This window comes from Lissotriton vulgaris, chromosome 5 (assembly GCF_964263255.1).
Source record: "Lissotriton vulgaris chromosome 5, aLisVul1.2, whole genome shotgun sequence".
Lineage (NCBI taxonomy): Eukaryota > Metazoa > Chordata > Amphibia > Caudata > Salamandridae > Lissotriton > Lissotriton vulgaris.
The window spans coordinates 48538811-48560783 of record NC_141693.1 but is presented as its reverse complement, the minus strand read 5'-3'; the positions used below and the strand labels follow the sequence as shown (position 1 = coordinate 48560783).

The window sequence follows — 21973 nt, the reverse complement described above, 5'->3', positions numbered from 1 at the left end:
TCGTGGTCACGCGGAAACCGAAACAGCCGGGAGCAGTCCGGATCTGCGTAGACATGCGCCTCCCGAATGCTGCCATCAAAAGGGAGCGCCATATCACCCCCACAATAGATGACTTAATCGGGGAAATGGCTGGAGCCTGTTGGTTTTCTAAACTCGACCTTCGCGCGGGGTACCACCAACTAGTGCTAGACAAAGAGTCGAGAAACATCACAACCTTCTCCACCCATATTGGGCTTCGCCGATACACCAGACTTAGCTTTGGGATATCCAGTGCGGCTGAAGTCTTCCAAAATGTCATTCAGGAGCTGATCGCTGGCATACCTGGGGTGATAAATGTCAGCGATGATATCATGGTGCATGCCCGAACAATTCCAGAACACAATCAGCGGCTGGCGCAAGTGTTCCGCAAGCTCCGCAGTGCGGAACTCACGCTACACCGAGACAAGTGTGAATTCTTGCGGACCAAATTAGGGTTCTTTGGGTATGTCTTCTCTGCTGATGGCGTCAACCCCGACCCTGACAAAGTCAAAGACATCAAGGATGCGCCACCACCCACGACGGTCACGGAAGTCAGGAGTTTTCTTGGCATGGTAAACTACTGTGGTCGTTTCATCAAGGACCTGGCCAACCTGACCCTCCCGTTACGTGAGCTCACTAAGGACTCCACTCCATGGAGCTGGGGACCGGAACAGGAGAAGGCGTTCCAGGACATCAAGAGCTCCCTCTCCAGCAACACCACGCTGGCATTCTTCGACCCGCGAAACTCCACACTCATCGCGGTAGATGCCGGACCGGCGGGGTTGGGAGCCGTACTAATGCAAAGGTCAAGAGATGAGATAGACTGGACACCAGTTGCCTTCGCCAGCAGGTCCCTCACGGACACGGAGCAAAGGTACTCACAGATCGAGAAAGAGGTAATCGCAATGTATTGGGGATGTCGCCACTTCCACCTGTACGTCTATGGGAAGCCATTTACGGTAGTGACCGACCACAAGCCGCTGATGGCTCTATTCTCAGGGACCTCATCGAAACCACCCCCAAGAATTGAGAAATGGATATTGCAACTGCAGGAATACAACTGCAACATCGAGTATCAACCTGGAGCGAAAAACCCGGCAGACTACTTATCGCGACATCCCAGACCCGCGACTCCAGAAGAAATGGATGAGGCGGAAGAGACAGAAGCGTACGTGAAGTGGGTAGTGGCTAGGTCGTGCCCGCGTCCCATATCCCTGGAGGACGTCGTGAGCGCCACGGCTCAAGACGCCTGCATACAGCGGGCCAAGGACCTCCTTCGCACTGCCAACTGGCAGAAGGCCAAGGAGAGCTGGAAGGCGCTCACCCCGGAGGCTCAGAAAATCATGGAAAGTTTGTACAATGTCAGGGCTGAACTTAATGAAGACACGGCAGGATGCCTACTGCGAGGACATCGCCTAGTAATACCAAAGGCTCTCACGGGACAAGTGATACAATTAGCCCACATAGGTCACCAGGGGATGGTCAAGACCAAGGCCCGGCTGCGAACCAAAGTATGGTTCCCCCTCATGGACGACATGGTGGAGAACGTGGTGAGGTCGTGCACTGCCTGCCAAGTCACGGGTGACACATCCCGGGAAGCCCCCATCATTGTAGAGCCCCGACCACAAGGACCCTGGGAGCGGGTCAGTATGGATTTTGGCAGTCTCCCGGATGGGAGACACACTCTGGTAAAGATAGATGACCATTCAAAGTACCCCGAAGTGGAAATCGTGACAAGTACCAGTGCAGACTGTGTCATACCCAAAATGGAAAAGATTGTTGCCACTCATGGTGCCATGAAGGAACTTCGAACGGACAATGGACTGCCGTTTCAAGGACAGGATCTGGCCACCTACTTGTCATCACTTGGGACACGCCACAGGCGCATAACACCTCGGTGGCCTCAAGCCAATGGGGAAGCCGAGAGGTTCATGAGGACACTAAACAAAGTCATCCGTATTGCTCATGATAAGGGACAGTCCGTGGAAATGGCCATTTTCACGTTTCTTCGTAGCTATCGCCAGACCCCTCACTCCACAACGGGGGTTGCACCCGCACATCTTCTCCTAGGACGAGTGATTACGGATTCCATCCCTCACCATCCACAGTGGTCACCTGAAGTGGTAAATGAGGAGGTGGTAGCGAGGAGAAGAAACAACACGTTTGCCAAAACCAGCCAAAAACGACGGGCAGTGCCACCCCAGTTCCGACGAGGAGATGTGGTGCTTCTTCGCAATCGCGTCACCAGTGGCAAGTTCAGACTTAATTATGAGAAAAGGCCGTGGCGAGTGATTGGGGTGAAAGGCACCCGTCTTACAGCAATTCGAGGAAGAGAGAGGGTGACTCGCAATGTGTCTCACTTCAAACTGTTTCATTCAGCAGCCCCGGAGTCAGAGCGGCGGCAGGGTGGTGACCAAACCGAAACTGCAACTAATTCACCAAATGTCGAATCAACACCCAGTCACGAGGTCAGACAAAGTAACGATCCACATGCCTTTAGTGAAGAAGTGGGAGGTGATGCGGAGGTCCTTGAGGAGGCCCCAGATCCGGAGGGGGCCGACAGCGAGGCGCCAAGTCACGAGTTGGAGGCTGGAGCGGAAATGCTGAGTCACAGGGGGTCGCAACGTCGATTAAGAGACAATCCCACCCCCTCCGGCTGGTTAAGAGACTACTTCACGTAAGACTGTTCCTTTTTGAATATGCATATAGTTGAGCAGGCCAGCCAGTAAAGTGGCGCTGCGCTGAAAGGACGCTGAAGGTATCGGTCCTAATGTTAACTGGAACTGGAGTGAAAATGTTGAAGTGTGATTTTGTTTGTGTTTTGGTTTTTCCTTATTTTAGGAGGAATGTTATGTTCCTGGAGGTCCGCCCCTGGCGCCCCGGGCATGGGGCGTGCTAGTCATGTGACTCCTGATAATAAAAAGAGGTCTTGCACGCACGCAGGCGTTCAGAGGCGCGCAGACCAAGCAACAAAGTTATTCCCAGTGTCCGACTGAGTTTATTCTAGGGCCACGTGTTAGGCCTAGTCAGGATTAGATGCCCCGGAGTGTAGGTCCCAGATTGATACCCCTAGGGCGATCACTCCCCATCACCAGGACACAACAAAGGGCAGACGCCCACTTTGGGACAGAGCGCTGCGCTCACAAGCACGTGCCTCTTATCTTAAAAATGCACGGTATGGGGGGAACGTGTGGCAAAAACAGTTTACAAAGACTAAAATATATATAAAAAAAAGAGCACGGCATTGTCACCAATACACCGGGATTAAATGTGGGCGAAATTGCGTTTTTCCCCACTTGAGACATGCACCACTTTGATGAAATGTGAGTGTAATATGTGAAATACTCCTGGGCTGTTGCCTGCCGAAAGCTGAGCTCGAGCGGCCCTTGCATGCACACCCCAGGCCGGACACCAGCTCCACTTATCTCCCACACAGAAGCTACAACGCACAGCAGGTTCATAGTTTGTGTAAGACATTTTCAGCTGCAGGAAGAAGAAGAAGAAGGAGGACCGTCTGCCTCTTCCTGCCACACTGAAGTGCAAAACGGAGCTCACGCCCAACTCTTCCACAAATACCCCCAGTACCCTGAGATACTGGGGCAGCGGTGTGGACAGACACCAGATCGAGTGAGGGCAGGACAGTGGTGGTGGTGGGTAGCAATGGATGTTAGAAGCAGAGAGACGCTCAGTGGCACAGTCACAGCTCACAAACACGCTGCACAAGCAGACACAAGGAGCTGACACAAAGCAGCATCCCTTGGCACATGTTAAAACAAGACCGCATTATAAATAGTAGGTCTCGCCAGCACTTGCTGTCCATTGGCAAGTCCGCCTGTGCTCGCAGGCGGCCAGCAAATCTCGTTGGCCGCAGTGGGTGGCCAGGAAATCTCGCCGGTGCTTGCAAGCGCTCGCAAAATCCCGTCTCAAGAGCACAAACTTAAAATAAATTCAGCAAATTCAGCAAGCAGAGCCGAATTTTACACCCAGGCCTACTCAGAAATCCCAAAATAGCTGCCCTTCTCACATTCAAATAGGGTCATCAAACCCAACACATTAAAAAACAATTTGTATTTGTTTCTGTTTCGCTTCTCTGGACAGGGCCATTTCTCTTTATGGCTTAAAGAATTTCAGCATACTGGCTAATCAAACCAGAAAAGCAGAGGGATTAATGTCTAGGAAAGTTCTAGGCTTAGACAGGGAGGGGATTACTATTCTTATCTGTGTGATCAACACTGCCTGATGGAGATTCTGTAAGAGACCTCAGAAGTGACACAGGCAGTCTCTAAGGAATTTAACATTGTTATAAGTCCCATATCAACATTTGGCATCATAGCCAAGAAAACATCTCTTCATCGTAGATCTGTCTCTGTCTCATTCTTCTCTTTGCTTTTTATGTATCCTGAAGCATAGATGATGCTTAAGTCCACTTCCATCAGCAGCAATAACATATACTTTTAGCTGACACATATATTCCTTAGATGTGCCAATATTTGTCAGATGTGTCAGTTGGTAAGTCCTGTAAGATTTCAGAAGCTTCTTGATAAAGAAAGGTATCTGGATGCTGCTCAGCCGTACACCCTTGAGAAACCCCACACTAAGGCCCAGATTTACAAAACATGCGCACAATCAGCGCAGCACCCACAAACGCTGCTATGCATGAGAGGGAGAGAGAAGGACAGTGCCATATCCACAGAGATATGGCTCTCTCTTCCTCTCTTTTTACCGGTGGCGCTGGGTGCTGACCGCCAGACATTCACTTTTGTGCCAGAGTGCAAGGGTGTGTGCGTGAGAATAGCATAGGTTTCTTTTGAACGGGTAGGTGACCCTATACTATGGTTAGACTAACTCTAAAAAAGTGCCCCACGTTGGATGTGTGCTGCAGAGTACAGCACACTTGAAAAGTGGGAAGTATTGGGAGAAATGAGAGCATTTATTCTTTCTAACACCTGCTTCAAAGTGGTGTACCTTGTTGCGCAAAACACTGTCTTCTGATGTTAGTAAATAGGGTTTTGCATCAAAAAGCATGGATGGTTGCATGAGAATGCCTATGTACCATCCATGTAACTCCCCCTTGAAGGTAAGTAACGCAAAGCGGCGCTTAGCTCTGATTTGTGTTACTTTTAGGCAACTTTTCGGTGCCAAACAAGTTTTGTGCTGGAAAGTAAATAACAACAAAACCAACTTTGCTCTGGTCTGGTTCAATTTTTTGACACAAACACGGCTCACAATGTTTGTAAAACTGGGCCTGAGATGCTATTGTTCTGGCTTGAACTGTATACAAATGCTTCAATCACAGCTGGGATAGAAATGTATATCCTGTACATCAGGGCCCAATTCACACTATACCCCACACTTGTGGCAGGGGCCCACGGAAATGGCTGGGGCCCGCACTCGTGGCAGAAACTTTGCACTGCCGTTACTCATTGTGGAGGTCCCACCAGGAGTGCGGGATCCCCCGCCACAAGTACGGGAACCTGCTACAACTGCTGGCCCCTGCCACGAATGCAAAGGAATTTTGTGAATCAGACCTGCAAACATTATCCAATACCCAAAGGAAGAAGTCAGATGTAGGATTCTGATTATACCATCCCTGATATGGAGGGGCACTAGATCGCCACAATATCGATACGTTCCCTAGCGATATAGCATTCTCCACGGCGTCTCTCCACTGAGGATCAGCCAGGAACCCCAGGGTCGGGGAAGGGCAAGAAGAAGAGGAAGACAGAGTTCAGTCCGCAGGAAAACTGGATCGTCGTCGCGTAGGTGATGGAACACTACCAACAACTGTTCGTCACTTCCACTGTGTCATTTGCAACACAAACGGAAATATGGCAGTCCATCGTGAACAACGTGAATGCCGTCGGAGTGTTGAGGAGGTCAATGGAGGAGGTCAAGAGGCGCTGGCATGAAGTGAAAAGACAAACCAAGCAGAAACTCGCTGACAACCGGAAGGCAGCAACGGCGACTGGAGGTGGGAGTCCTGCGCCACAGGAGGAGGAGGAGCTGGATCGCTGGAGGAAATGGTGGCCACAGTCATCAGTGTGGAGATGGTGCAAGGAGTTGGGGGTCCGGACACAGCTCGATATGACCTGACCCAACAACAACTGGGTGAGTAAGGACCAAGGACTGGTGGATGAGGGGAGATGGGCACTATGGCACACATGCACAATTCTGCGTGGCACACTGCACCCCCACAATGATCGTGGGACATGTCCCTGGCACACTGCAGCACACATAGAAACACCAACTAGGCCCCCGTCCACTATGTGCACAAAGGGGCACCCCTCCCTATCACCAATCCCACAACCTACCCATGCACATGTGCTGAATACAGCAAAGCAGCGGCTCTGTGAGCCACACTGACAATGTAAGTGACACAGCATGACCAATAGCATGGCTGCAGTCAAAATACATGACATGACACTGAGGTGGCCCAGTGTGGATCACATCCTCAAAGGAGCAGGTCACATTCTCGCACATCCACATGCATATACAACCCCTGACTTCAACGACACATCTGCAGACAAACAATGCACAAGAGTACAAAAACCGTCCAAGAGCACAAATGACCCATGCCACCAACATCTCAGCCCCATAAAAGCACACAAGTCAAAGGCACGCCGCCTCAAAGGGATAAGGGGCTGCTAAATCAGAGCTGCAGGGGTGACTCTCCCACAATGCAGCACACACACATAGCAATCATAGCACATCAACATCGATGACAATGTGGTACAAAGTGCAACACTTTGATCAATGAACAAAGGACACAACTGCTGCCGCTTGTGCATAGAAACTGGCCAATCACATCTGTCATTGCAGGAAACTGTAAGAAGATAATGTACGAGTACAACCTCACATCCGTCATGTAGTCGAAATTTCCACTGCCTCCCCGCAAATAACAAGCTCCTCAAAAACAGTCACAATGTACATTGTCATGCAGTCTGTATGTAAACATGTACAATGCGTCAACATACATGGAACACACTGTTAACCTGCATCTCCCATTAACATTGCAGAGGGACAATCAACAATAATAATTATAATCCACATTTGTAAAGCGCACAACCACCCGTAAGGGTCTTTAGGCGCTGGGGGCCGTCGGGAAGATTAAGCAAGCTATTGCCCACAGTCACATGCTGCTGGGCTAATCTGCCACCGGTGCCGGGGATCAAACCGTGATCCCCAGATTCCGGAAGCAGTCACCCTAGCCGCGGCGCCACACCACCTGCAGAGCAGACCAGACATCTCTTCAGTGATGATCAAAAAGGCACCTTGCCATCTGCTCCAACACCCTCCAACGGCTCATAGACAGCTTCCACACCCCACCTCCAGGAGCAGGGCCGCCCAGCTGCATCGAGGTGACACCACCCCCTACACAGACCACAAAGCAGGAAGCACTCACCACCACGGCTGGCTCCCAGCACCTCACGGAAAAACACATGGCCTTCCAACGCCGTGTGTTAGACTGCCAGAGGGAGCAGGCTGAACAGGTGCGGGTGGGTTTCGAACTAATGGCATACAAACTAGATGACATACGTGGGTGCAAAATTGCCACCAGGGACCACTTACATTCCCTAATGGAAACCCACAGTCCTTTCCATGCTCTACAACAATCCTTGGCTGACCTCGCTGGGGCCATCACTCGGGTACAAGAACTGTCTAGTCAGACAGGCTCCAGCGATGCCAGCACAGAGTTGGCACAGATGCAGAGGACAATGGAGACCATGGAGCGGATGCATGCTGGAAGAATGGATGCAATGGCTGAACACCAGCGAGATGTAGCTGGGATCTTCCATGCCCTGCAGATACTCATCTTGCCATTGCTGCCACAGAGCCTGTCCCATATGTCTGCTGCAGGAACTTTGACACACATATCTCTGCCCCCTGATGTCTCAGTGGCACACTGTGATATAGCCATTACACCTCCGCCCCCTGATGTGTCAGTGGCACACAGTGATGCAGCCATTCCACCACCATACACACCTGACACACCGGACACAAAAGACATATCAGAGGAGTAAGATGTGGATGGTAATGGTAATGTGTGAGAACGGAGGTTGTAGCATTCATCCCCGCAAAATGGCCTGTTCCTGCCTGGTTCAGCACTATTCATCCTGCCCTGGAACAACACCTCCACTGTCCTCCAAAACACTCTGCGACATTCACCTGCACTCCAACCTTTTTTCTTTTTTTTTTAAAGTAAAAACTTTATTGCGTGATTTAAAAAAAAACCTTAGCACAATACAAAAGATAAAACATTTTGATGCTTATTAAATTGATAGAATTATGAGTAAAAATGTAACACTTGTATGATAGCAGTAGTAAAAGTAATAAAAGAATGCCCAGCCCACCATGTGTCTGAACTCTCTTATTTGTGCCATGCACCTTTGGAGACTATGGGGCAGATGTATCAAGCAGTTTGCGAATCGCAATTTCGGCCTTTGCGACTCGCAAAAGGCATTTTAGCATTTTTTGATATGTAACAAAAAAAATCGCAAAATAAGGAATCGCAAAACATTGCGATTCCTTATTTTGCTTAACCATTTAAGGAATCCCAAATTTTGGGATTCCTTAAATGAGATGTATGTAACTTTTTGAGATTGCGAATTTGGGTTAAGAAATCGCAAATTACCACCAACTTGTAGTTGGTGGTAATTTGCGATTTCTTTTAAAAATGCCCTATTTGGCATTTGTGAGGGTGGCATGTGACGCACATACATGCCCATAGGGCATTTATGTGCACCACATGCACACACATGTACATTTCAGGGGTGCAGCAGGATGTCTTTGAGACACCCCTGCACCCTTGAAATAATTCTCAAATTGCGATTAGCAAAATACTAATTCGCAATTTCAGAATTATTTCACAATCATTCCTATGGGCCTCCTGGCCCATAGGAATGCATGGGAATTAATCCTTAATTGCGAATTCGCAAAATGCGAATTTGCAAATAAGGAAAAATAAGGAGTCGCTAAAAAATAGCAATTTTGTTCATACATTCCATTTTGCGATTTCTAAATAGCGATTCCTTAAAAATCGCAAAATCGATTCTTGATACATCTGCCCCTAACTCTTCAAAATTATTGTGGCCAGGATTATGTTTAGCAGATTAAAGGTATCCAGCCTGTGTGCAAGGCCCTATATTTGTGTTGATAGCACTTTTGCAGTTCCGTCCGGTTTTCTCGAGGTGCCCACATGGCAGTAATTGACCTTATTGTGGAGGTCCAAGCATCTGCGCCTCTGGCTGAGCTAGCGATTGGCATCTCCCCTTCCCTAGTTTTTTTACTGCGCAGTCCATGAACCTCACCTGGACCCCGACATGGACTGCCATATCTGCTTTGGTTACCAATGACACAGCAATCAGGCTGCAGACTGAACTCCTTCTCTGCCGATTAACTTGTCATTCCCCAAAGGACTCTGGTTGGCCATCCACTGGGCTAACATGTAATGTGGGGTTTGCATGGCCATGTACTGCTCCAGCTCGAATCACACCACAGAATGTGAATAAAACATTCCAAATCACACAGATGTGTCATGTCTTTTATTAGATTTGGGGGTCTCTAGTTGGCACAGGTAGTTACTTATGACAAATAGGGACCCTTGCCTCTAGTCAGGGTAAGGGGGTACACTCCTAAAATAACCCCTGCTCACCCCCTTGGTAGCTTGGCACGAGCAGACAGATTTATCTCAGAGGCAGTGTGTAAAGCATGTGTGACCACATACAGTAACCCAGTAACAACACTACAAATGGACACCACACAAGGTTTATATTAAAAATAAATATTCTTTATACAGACTTAACACAAGACCACAAACAACAAAAATTCACAATACTATACTTAAAAATGGCAGTTTTAACTTAGTTCAGTTCAGTCCTTAAGATGCAACACTTTGCGTCAATGTACCCTATGATGCGTTGCGCTTCCACAACAAGTAATGTTGCAGCGATGGAAATGCGGCAAAGTTCCGGTGCAAAGAAATAAAGACGTGAAGATCTTCCAGATAAGGTACGTTTCTCTGAGGATGCGAGAAGTCTCGGTTTGATGCATTGACTGCAGCGGCGACACCCTTGTTCAGCGATGCGAGGCAACAGCCTCGGCTGCAGCACTCTTCTCCGACGTTGCGAGAGCCTTCCGCACAATGCGGCGACATCCAAGATGTGACGGCAGCAGCTCCAATGGCGGTGCGCTTCTCCGGGGATGCGAGGCACTTTTCTCGATGCGGTGCAATACGACAGCTACAACGCTGACATCCACGATACGACGGCAGCAACAGCATCGGTGACACGCTTCTCCTTTGTTGCGAGACTCTTCTCCTGATGCGGTGCAATACAACAGATACAGTGCCAATATCCACAATGCGATGGCAGCAGCAGCGACGGCGACACGCTTCCTCTTCGTTGCGAGACGCTTCTCTCGATGCGGTGCAATACGACAGCTACAGAGCCGACATTCACGATGCAACGGCAGCAGCAGCGACACGCTTCTTCCTCGTTGAGTCGCGCTTCCATCTCCTTGCGACGCGCAGTCCCTCAGAAGGCCCAAAACCTGCAGCAGGCGCTTCCAAAGAACTCTGAGGAGCTGGGGGTTGAAGTCTGTTGTCCCTGAGACTTCAGCAGGAGGCAAGCTCTTTTCCAAGCCCTTGGAGATCCTTCACAAGTTGAAAATAAAGTACACAAAATTCCTTTCTCCTTTCTTTGGTAGTCAAGCAACCACTGCAGGCCAATCCCCCAAGCAGCACTTCAGCTTAGGGATAGTCTCTCCTCAGCTTCTTCAGGTTCCTCTTCTCAGCAAAGGTTTCTTCTTGTAGTCCAAAAGTGATCTAAATTCTTGGGATCAGGGTCCCAATACCCAAAAATCCTTTGTCTGAGGGCAAAGGGGCCTTTGCCAAGTCCAAACCAGTTCTGGAGCACTCTGTTTACATGACTCCTTCTTTCCTTTATCAGTGCAGGGCAGAAACATCAGACGCCCCTCAGGAGGTGGAGCCAGCATTGTGGAGGGCAGGCACATCCCTATTCAAGGTTCAGGTGCAACTCCTCCCACCCATCTAGATACAGATCTCTCTATTCACCACTGGGCTGGCTCATTCTGTCTCCTCGAATCCCCCAGCCCTGGCACTCAAACGCCAGACAAGGAATAGACAACCTAGCAGAGGCAGGCTTAGATATTAAGACAAGAAAATACCTACTTTTTAAAAGTGGTATTTTCAAACACAGAATGTTAAAACCAACTTCACTAAAAGATGTATTTTATCATTCTGAGTTCAGGCATACTTAACTCGAATTTCTACCATGTTCCGAGTCAGTTAGGATTATAAAATGTAATAATCTAATTGCCCATTCTGGCCTATGGAGAAAGGGTACCCTTGCAATAGTGAAAAACGAAAATGGCTGTAATTCACTATTAGGACATGCCACACACACCAGGGCATGTCCTACCTTATACTTGCAATGCACTCTGCCCTTGGGCCTATCATAGGGGTGCCTGATATGAAGAAAAGGGAAGGTTTAGGGTCTGGCAAGTGGGTGCACTTGCCCAGTCAGCATGACAGTACCAGACTGCACACAGGCTCTGCAATGGCAAACCTTAGACACACTTTTACAGGCTGCTTCTGTGGGTGGCACAACCAGTGGTGCAAGCCCACCAGCAGCATTTGGTTCAAAAGCCCTGGGCACACTCAGTGCATTATACTAGGGTCTGATAAGTAAGCCAAATCAGCCAATCATGGAATCACTAATCCATACAACAATTTACAATAGGGAGAGCATATGCACTTTAGCACTGATCAGCATTGGTAAAGTGCCCAGAGTCATAAAACCAACAAAAACAGGTCAGACGAAATACAGGAGGAAGGCAAAAAGTTCAGGGATGACCCTGCAAAAAGGGCCAAGTCAAACATCTATGTTGAATCAAGTATAAAAGTATGGATGAATGTAGGGACATTGGTTGCCACAAACTCGCCAGGAGCCGTTCAGCACCAACCAGGGGGGACTACTAGTCCCAGAATCCACTCAACTCCCAGGGGGAGGAGTAACACTGCACCTGCACACTCAAAGCACGCCAACAATCACCCTGGCGGGGGACGCGCCCTTGCTGTCTGCGGCAGGAGGAGGCTGGGTTGGGCTGGGCCCCCTCTCTTGGTCTCATCAAACCGTGAGTGGAGTTGTTGTGCTGGATTATATCTGAAATGTATGTGTCACTCCTAACAATACCTAGTGTTCACTGTTATTTGTGGTTATCATGAAAGTTACTAGTGGGAAGCTGCATGCAGATTGGATGTTGAAAATGGGGAAAAGGAAATTACCCAGTACTAAATTAGAGAAACAGTTTAGCAAACCAAAAGTTATGAAAATGACCCTGCTAAACTACCTCTTGGGCGCAGTGGGCACCATCAAAAAACAGATCTCCACAATAGAAGAGTCATTGAGTGTAGAATCGCAGGGTCTAACAGGGAATAGTCAAGAAAAAACTATACCTGGTAAAGGGACTGTGGAGGAATGCCCACCAGATAACCCGAGTTTAGGGCAAAGTAGAAATGGTTGCATTCAAGTTGTTTTTGATGATATAGATGATGTCTGAAACAGTGATCACGATACTGAAACCCTACCCCCCCAAAGACCGAAGTAACCCAAAGCTGTCAAAGAACCCCAAAACTATCCAGGTAGAAACATATCAGGCCCCCGTGAATGGCCATTCTAAGACTATACTGATTAAACAACAGGGGAAAAGGGTAGCTTGCTGAACCAAAAGGGAAAAGATTATGTTCCACATTCAAAAAACAAATGCACTGCACAATCCATTTCCTGATAGTAAAAAAATGGAAAATCTATTTACAGAGCTAACAAGTTATGTTAAACACTATATAGGCAGTCTGGAAGCTAGATTAGACCGAATCGAAATAGATCTAGAGAAGGTTATTAAAAACCAGAACACTATACTACAGAATGAGGGCCGCAAACCGGGCATTATTAATAGCGCATTTACCATAACTAGATGCCAAAAGCCCAAACTCTACTGATAACTCTTCAGGAATGGACAGAAAACCAGCTGAAAGGGGTGGGGTACAAAAGAATGTCGCTGTATGCACACATAGTAGCACTACAAGAGAGGCTGGAGCCGCACGTATGTTAAGGAAGAGAACACCAGAGAGACATCAAGGGGGGAAGTCTAGCATGCGAAACGCAAATAAGACCACGCTCAATTACACCTAGCTCCCATGAAAGCCAACAACATGTATATAACCTAGATCTTCCGACGGCAGCAACCCCCTTTGCAGAGATTTTGGCAATTGTCCCTGATCCCCAGCCAGGAGAAGTTGAAACATGGATCACATTGATGAAAAAGGCCATTCACTGCCTGGGGAGCAGAGTAGGTCTGACTACGGAAATGTTTAGGGCTTTTAAGATGGTAAGGCTTGTACCCTGGGTAGGAACAGGTAGAAAAACTTTTGTAGGGGATTGTGTTGTTCTATCCTTTGGTTTACCATCCCTGGTTAGGGAAGTGTTGAAATGAGTAAGATATAAAAACATCACTGATACAGGCATAAATGTCCTCCCTTTGGGCTTCTTTTATCAACTCAATTGGATTAACAGGCACAATGGGAGTCATCCTAGAGCACAGAGTACTGCCCAAATGTACTATAACCTGGAGGTGTCAAAGAGATTTGGGCCCCTCCAATCACTAGATGAGGACGATTGACTTCCCGTAAATAGAGAACAGATGTTTGATTTGAGGGACTATGATAACTTAAAGGACTATGAAGCACGTAGGACCAATCATAAAAAGGTACAGGTAGGAGGGAGAACATGTATATATAGGAAGGAGATATTGGGTTGGGGCCTAGAACCAGTGGACCATTAAAGTTAAGTCTGGCCAGTGTCCCAAATAGGGATGAGAGTATGGGGCCTGAGCGGGCTTGTCAGACCAACTCTCCCCCGGAAATAATGATTCCGGACAAGCAGATTTCTCAGAAGGTTATTAGGGTGTTCCTTTGGAATATAGCAGGCCCCCGGAGTAAAGAAAATAACTTAGCTTGGCTTGACTTTATGGATACATTTGAAATCCTGTGTTTCCAGGAGACCTGGTTGGCAGAGGAAGTCCACATCGAAGGATATAAGACATACCACACAACAGCAATACACTCAAAATATGGCAGACACAAGAGGGGGCTTTGCCTTTACATTTCAAATCTGCTGGAGGTACAAAAAATTACTCTGATAAAATCTGCTGTTTATTACCAGATAGTTTCGATACATGTGGACCCAAATTGTATTTTAACTGTAATACATTTTTACAATAATATAGAGAAGGGCCAGCTGGGGGACATTTTAAGACAGCTTAGTGATGATTTTGGTAAATTATGGATTCCAAAGGATACAGATATGATTACTATCTGGGGGTAGATTTTAATGTTAACCTATGCTCAAAAGCAGGGCTAGATGTCTGTGCCTTAACGTCAGAAGAGGACGACCCACTAACACATTTTGATCATTCAGAAAGTGGGGAAAAGTTCAATGAATTTCTGTTTTCTCACGACTATGGTTTTGCAAACCGGTTGTGTTCCCCTAGAGAGAACATTGACTATACCTTTATAGGCAGAGGCTTCCAATCTATAATAGATTTTATAATTGTTCCAAATTGTTATTTAAACTGGGCAGCAAATTATAAAATCCACTCAAATGTCATGAGTGACCTCTTGCCCCTAAGTATTGACATAGTACTGTCAGACGTCATTGATCAGAAAATAAATAATAAATTGGTCTGGACACAGGGCGTATCCCTCTCCCGTCAAAATGGATACACCTTGCATTGGGACAGTTGTGACTCGGTCGAGCTGAATAAGCAAATCAGATCTAAGGCTTATGACTCAATTTTAGTATGCTTGCAGGAAGGTACCACTCACAAAAGAACCTTGAATGCCTTTTCACAGATTACTTCGACTATTCAAAATCTGCTCAGAGTTGAAAATAAGGGCACACGAGATCGCAAAAATGGGTGGTTTGATTCAAATTGCACAAAATCATACTCTTGATTAAAAGGGGCCCTTCATAGGACAGAGAGAGACCAAGGCGAGATTAGAGAGTGTAGAAAGTGTTATAATTTGGCACGAAGATCCCGAAAGAAGGAGCTCAAAAATCAATCATGGGTGACACTCCACGAAGCATTACTGAGTAAAGATTGTTCTATATTTTGGCGAGCAGTGAACGTGCTGTTTTTTAAAATCAAGGATGTTGCAACAATAGCAGTCGCAAAAGACGGAAAAACATGGGTAGACTTTTTGTCAAAGGTCTATAGCACCCAAGGGAACGAGGAAATCACTCCTGACTTTATAACTCAACAGGTGGAAAACTCTACTACTTTCTCACTCATTGACCTCCAAATCACCCATGATGAGGTAATTGGGGCAATAAATGCAAGCAAGGGTGGTAAGGCCCCAGGGCCCGATGGGCTCCCCATTGACCTATTTAAATATATCCCACTACTCTGGTCACCGCTGATAACAAGGGTCCTTCAAGCTAGTTGCACAAAGGGCTTTATGAAGACCTGGTTGGAGTCAGTAATAATGCCGATTTTTAAAACAGGGGAACGAGTAAACAAGGCGTGTTATCGCCCGATATCCCTACTTGATTGAAGGTAATGGGAAGGGTCGTCTTGAACAAATTACATACCTCAGCAGAAGAGAGCAATATAATAAGTGATATGCAATATGGTTTTGGACAGGGGTTAGGGACAAATGAGCATGTTTTAAATCGTAATATCATAATAGGAAAGTACACTCAGGCTAAGGGTGGGAAACTTTATGTGGCGTTTGTAGATCTTACAGCCGCATTCAACTGTGTCATACATAATAAACTGTGTAACATCCTAACAAATCTGAGGATCGACCCGGTACTGGTCCAGTTTTTAAAACAATTATATTCTGGGGCCATTGCCAAGGTGCGCTATGGTTCCAAAGGGGAATGTACCGCGCCATTTACCTTGGATAGGGGGGTGAGACAAGGTTGTGTTCTTGCGCCATTCCTTTTCACTCTATATACCAATGCTCTGGTACAGAAGCTTGAAGGAACGAACACGAGGGAGAGCCAATCTATTAAGTGGTCCGGACAGATGTGCTCCGTCCACCCTGTTTCACCAATCCGCAACACATTCCAATAGGGGAGCGCCTTGATGTGGCCACTGCACATGAGGACTTGTGCAATCTCCCATGCCCAACTGTCAGCACATACGCCAGAGATCAAGGCATCCCATGCACGGGTATCACGGTTACACTCCTGGTCATGGGCCAACGGGGGGGGGCACACACAAGTCATAATCCAGTTCAGCTACCGTTGTGTTGGATAGGCAGACATCCATGGGCCACTCAAATATGCATGATCAACAGTGGAACCTGGGCTGGACGCAGGTGACGTACGCTAGACGGCAGCTCAGACGGTAACTGATGCACAAGACTGCCAGTGCCAGTGCTCCAAACAGATGCAGCATATGTGCACTGTACAGTTCCACGTGACGGGGGTTGTGCATGTGCCTGGGATGTCCTGCCATTGTATTGATGGTCTTGTAGAATCGGCACTCTTCTGATCTGCGGCAGTTATGTGGATGAAATGCCACAGCTCGGAGCAATGAGTCCTATGTGTGTGCAACGTTTGGACGTATGAGTTGTTGTGTATGTAAGTGTCAAGGGCATGTCATGCAAGGATACCTCTCACAGGGACTTCCGTGTTTTTGGTGTGGATAAGTTTGTCTTTCATTAGCTCTGTGTGTGGTCTGAGAGTCATAATAATCTGGTATGGTATCTCTCTAAGGGTCGCCAGCTGCATTCAAGACCAAGGTCGGAGGTGCAGATTTCCTTCCGCCTTATGTATTTCAGCCCTCATCCTCCTGGACCTGTCAGCCGTTTTCGACACGGTCTGCCACTGCACACTAAGAACACGCCTCCAAGAAACAGGAATCCAGAAGAAAGTCCTGGACTGGACCACATCTTTCCTCTCCGGCAGAACCCAGAGAGTACGCCTCCCGCCCTTCCGATCCGAAGCCACCGACATCATCTGCGGCGTACCCCAGGGTTCATCCCTCAGCCCGATCCTGTTCAACGTCTACATGGCCCCCCTCACACGAGTGGCTCGCCAGCACGACCTGAACATCATCTCGTACCCCGATGACACCCAGCTCATCCTCTCCCTCACCAGGGACCCGCACACCGCCAAAACCAACATCCACGAGGGAATGAAGGCCGTCGCCGAGTGGATGAGGAGCAGCCATCTGAAACTGAACTCGGAAAAGGCGGAGGTCCTCATCCTAGGTCCCACCCCCTCTGCATGGGACGACTCCGGGTGGCCGACCACACTGGGAGCAGCTCGAACACCCATGGGCCACGGACTCAACCTAGGATTCATCCTCAACTCCGCCCTCTCCATGTCGAAGCAGGTCAACGCCATCTCCTTCTCCTGCTACAACACCCTCCGCTGGATCTACAAATGGATCCCGACCGAAACAAGAAGAACAGTGACCCAAGCCCTCGTCAGCAGCAGGCTGGACTACAGCAACGCACTCTATGCAGGAATCCCAGCCAAACACCTGCGATGACTACAACGCATCCAAAACGCCTCCGCCCGACTGATCCTCAACATCCCCCGCCGCAGCCACTTCACCTCCCACCTAAGAGACCTGCACTGGCTCCCTGTCAACAAGAGGATCACCTTCAAGCTCCTCACCCATGCACACAAAGCACTCCACAACACCGGACCAGCCTACCTGAACGACATACTCAACTTCTACACCCCCGCCTGCCAGCTCCGCTCCTCCAGCCTTGCCCTTGCCGCCGTCCCGCGCATCCAACGCACATCCTCTGGCGGCAGATCCTTTTCCTTCCTCGCTGCCAAGACCTTGAACACCCTCCCCACCCATCTGGGGCAGACCCAAGAACTCCTCACCTTCAGAAAGCTCCTCAAAACTTGGCTCTTCGGACAGTAGCAGCACCCCCCCCCCCGGTCCCCCCCCCCCACCCCACGCGCCTTGAGATCCTCACGGGTAAGTAGCGCGCTTTACAAGTGCTGACTACTGCTTGCATTCTGGAAATGTGATGTAACTTTTGTGCAGCAATCGAGGCCAGGCCTTGGGCTTATGGTGCATCAATAGGGATACACACACAACTGTTGGAATGTATGAGCCAAGAGCCCGATTGGCCTTGTGCTCCTTGTACAATGTCTTTCCCTCTCTCTCTTTCTCTCTCTACCCCTCTCTCTCCCACTTTCTCTTTCTCTCTCTTCCTGTCTCTCTATCTCTCTCTCCCTCTTTCTCTTTCTCTCTCTCCCTCTCTCTCTTTCTCTCTCTTTCTCTCCCCCTCTTTCTTTCTCTCTCTCTCTCCACCTTCACTCTCTCTCTCTCGCTCTCGCTCTCTCTCTCCCTCTTTCTCTTTCTCTTTCTCTTTCACTCCCTCTCTCTCTCTCTCTTTCTCTTTTTTCTCTCTGTCTTTTGATGAGCGCATGACACACCTTCTTATCTTGAATTTTGTCTTGCAGGCTGTGACCTACAGATTGTCCAGTGAAGACCTGCCATGACTCTTCCAAATAGTTGTCTTGAGTTAAATTTGAATGTAATATTTTGTTTGGAATTTCAATGATGGATGAATGATTCTCCTTTTTCTGACCACACATGAATGTTAATTGTTGTAATTGTGCAACGTCATGGGAATTGTTTTGTTCATGATTTTGTAATGTTCATGTGAAATATCTTTTTCCAAGGGGGGGGGGAGGCGTGCCCGGGGTAGGGCCATGGGGGAGAGGGGGGGTCCTGCTTACCACCAGTAAAAGGCAGATGTTAAATCCCTGCTGTTAACGCGCCTTATCGCATGTTTTGTGATCTTATTGCAGATCGGGCTTGTAGTTGACAATGTTGTGAAGTGGTGTTGTCGCTGCTTTTTGCACGGGAACGCCTACTCTGCATCTCATTAGCGTTAGTTGCCGGTGTCACCCGTGGCGATGTTTTTTGTGGATGCTACAGCTGGAAAAGTGGTGATATCGGTAGTGAGCACAAGCTTTTGAATGGTGCGTAAAACTTATCACAACGTTTGCTGCACTAAAGTTGCGATAACTCAGCGATACGTCCTTGAGAATATGCCCCTATGTATTTTCTATCACAGCTTAGCAGTGTGTGCGAGGCTAGAACATAAACCGTCACCAGCTGAAGGCCACATCTCCTCACTGCCACATAACATTTGCCTCGATAGCCAAGGCTCGAAGGCGCTCTTTATGCATGATCCTATATCTGAGTTTCTATATTATCTGACGTCCAATTTATCTTATCGTACTTTTTATTTTGAAAACAATGACAGGTTTTCAGACATTAAAGTAAGAATAGGACAAGACAACCGAGCAGCAAATGAGCTAACTCCTTTATCATAGTGACACTGTTAACATTTATAAACAATCCTGCACAGCAGGGACTTATGGTGCAGGCATTCCTGATATTTCTAGACATCTCAAATACTGCTCACGTTCTAGTATAGGAAATGTATGCCACCGTAAGCCCTCTAAAGGACGCCACTGTTAAGAAGATGTTTTGTAAGTTGTGCCCTGTAATTTATACCCATTGCAAAAGGTTGTGTCATTTGTATTGAACAGATTAAATAAACATGGGATTCAAAACTTAGAAATCACAGAAGGGGATTACTTTTTTTGCCCTATTATAAGTGAAACTCCAAAGAGCTACAGTGAATGGGGGATACCCATCTCACATGGAGGAAGTACCCAATATTACAACAAAGGTTTCCCTTATACTGTAGTAATGGTTATTTTGAGTGAGTCATGAAAAACAACTCAAAGGTCCAGGTATTCTGAGCCCTGCCATGTGTGCTAATATGATACACTGTCTGGGCTGCCCCCCTCAGAGTTGCAGCAGAAGCTGGAACATGAACAGCAACTGGCTGAAGGCCACTTCTCACTGCGGTTGCCTCCGACTGAGGTTTCTGCCACCAGCATGCATGACCTCTGACTCAATATCCCTGGAGGGAAGCTACTATTTAGCTAAAGACTGATATCTGGTTTTTATAGTATTTGCTTGCTGATTATATCAAAATAAGACAAATACTAATTGTTGCAAATGCACCAAGTCAATCATCATAGTGAGAAGATATTGATAAAATGTTGATACAACCCAAGACAGCATGTGCAAATGGTGCAGACATTTATAGTATTTATTCGCAGCTCTAAAACCTCACGCTTTCTAGGAAAAAAAATAAAAAAGACTGAAATTAGCCAAAAAAGATGAAATTGTAGCATCTGAAAGGACAACGTGATGGAAAAAGGAAAGTCTGAATGGGATTATCCAACAGTTATGAGCCACTGCGGAGCTCCTGATGGACCTATCTAGAATCATTGCATGCTGACTATACGTAAATAAAAAGAGTTTTCAAAGCCAGAAAGGGATACTGGAGCAGCAGCCTTTACCTCTTGGGCTGTTCTGGCCAGACAAAGTCAGTGTTTGTACCATAGCAGAGGGTGGGATCTATTTGTATCTCATGTCGAGCTCAATCCCGGGAAGGGAGGGAAGCCCAGAGTTGACCCTGGAGGTTCTGCACGCGGAGCAGTGGGAGTGGCATCACCCGCACCCTGTGCTGTGCCAACCGACAGGCGAGGGGAAGTCAAAGAGCGATGGTGCTTCTTTGACTTCTTCCTGTGCTTTGACTTACCTGACCCCGAGTGCAAAGACTTTGATGAGGATTGATGATGATGACTCCGCGACCGGTCCCTCGACCTCCCATGGGACCAGGACCTTGAGCGGCATGGAACCATCTGCCCAGCCTCGAGTAACTTACTGGACCGCTCCCGTAAAGTCTTCGGAGCCATGGGCCAGCAGTCAGAGCACGACTTGGGGTCATGGTCTTGCTCCAGGCAAAAAAGACACATGCGGTGCAGATCAGTCACTGACATCAGTCGCTTACAGGAATTGCATTGCTTGCAACCGGGCATCCCTCGTACACCAGGTGTCATACGACTCGAAAAAGAAGTTGACAAAAGTCGCAAAAAGATTAGTCAAAAGTGTACTAGAGGTACCGCTCTTCCCTGATCACCACTAGCTAGCGCAGAAAAAGAAAGAACTGATGTCAGCGCTCGAGGGCGGTGTCTAAGTAGCTGCCGCAACGTCATTCCGGCAACCACGATGCAAATGACGATCGCGGAGCTGACCGACACCACCTTTCGACGTGCAGGGGTACTGCTGACGAAAAAACTTTCTGGATCCAGTCTGACGCCTGAGGGAAATTCTAAGGTAAGGAATCTATAACTACATGTTTCTTTCAGATTTACTTTTATATAAGATCCATTTATGATTGCTCAATTTATAAACTTACCTCTTTCTTTAATTAAATCACCTATAAGAGAATGTGTAGAGAAAACTAATTTAATTTTGTTTTCAGATGTGTACAATATTTCATCATCAAATAATTTATTCAGAGTTTTCAACCATTAAAGTACATAAACATATACAGTACATATGTAAAACTAAAGGTACACAAACTCAATTTACAACACGGTGCTGTGTCATGCCATTACAAAATTTAAATGATCAATGGAAGTGTACCTTTAAAATGTATTAAATAAAATACTTTATAATTAGTTACAATTGGCATTTACAAAGATATGTAGTTAAAATACAACAAATAAAGGACACCGAAGCTTAGGGTCATAAAACAAATACATAGATACTGGGAGACTGAGAAAAAGAGAAAGCATAATGCGAAAGCCAATCACTCCAGCACCCTGTATCTGTATACTGTACAGAGGAACCGTGTGGCAACCTCTAGTAGACGGCATCCAAATTGCTTCCAAAAAGGGATGATCCATGTTTTTCTTGGCCAGGTATAACCAGAACAGAATAAAATAATGTTAACTAGTGACTCCTCTGGCTGTTGGCAAACTGGACATACAGTACTTATTGAATTTAAATGGTTCCACTTTGA

The 21973-nt window shown here is 47.3% G+C and overlaps 1 protein-coding gene across 1 annotated transcript in view; it reads right to left on the bottom strand.

The window, feature by feature from the left end:
• Positions 1–21973, bottom strand: part of LOC147710107 (zinc-binding protein A33-like) — a 441227-nt gene that overhangs the window by 119362 nt on the left and 299892 nt on the right. The window contains exon 11 of the mRNA XM_086920807.1: positions 21365–21385. Within this exon, the coding sequence (XP_086776933.1) occupies positions 21365–21385 (21 nt within the window). The remainder of the gene's footprint in view (positions 1–21364; positions 21386–21973) is intronic.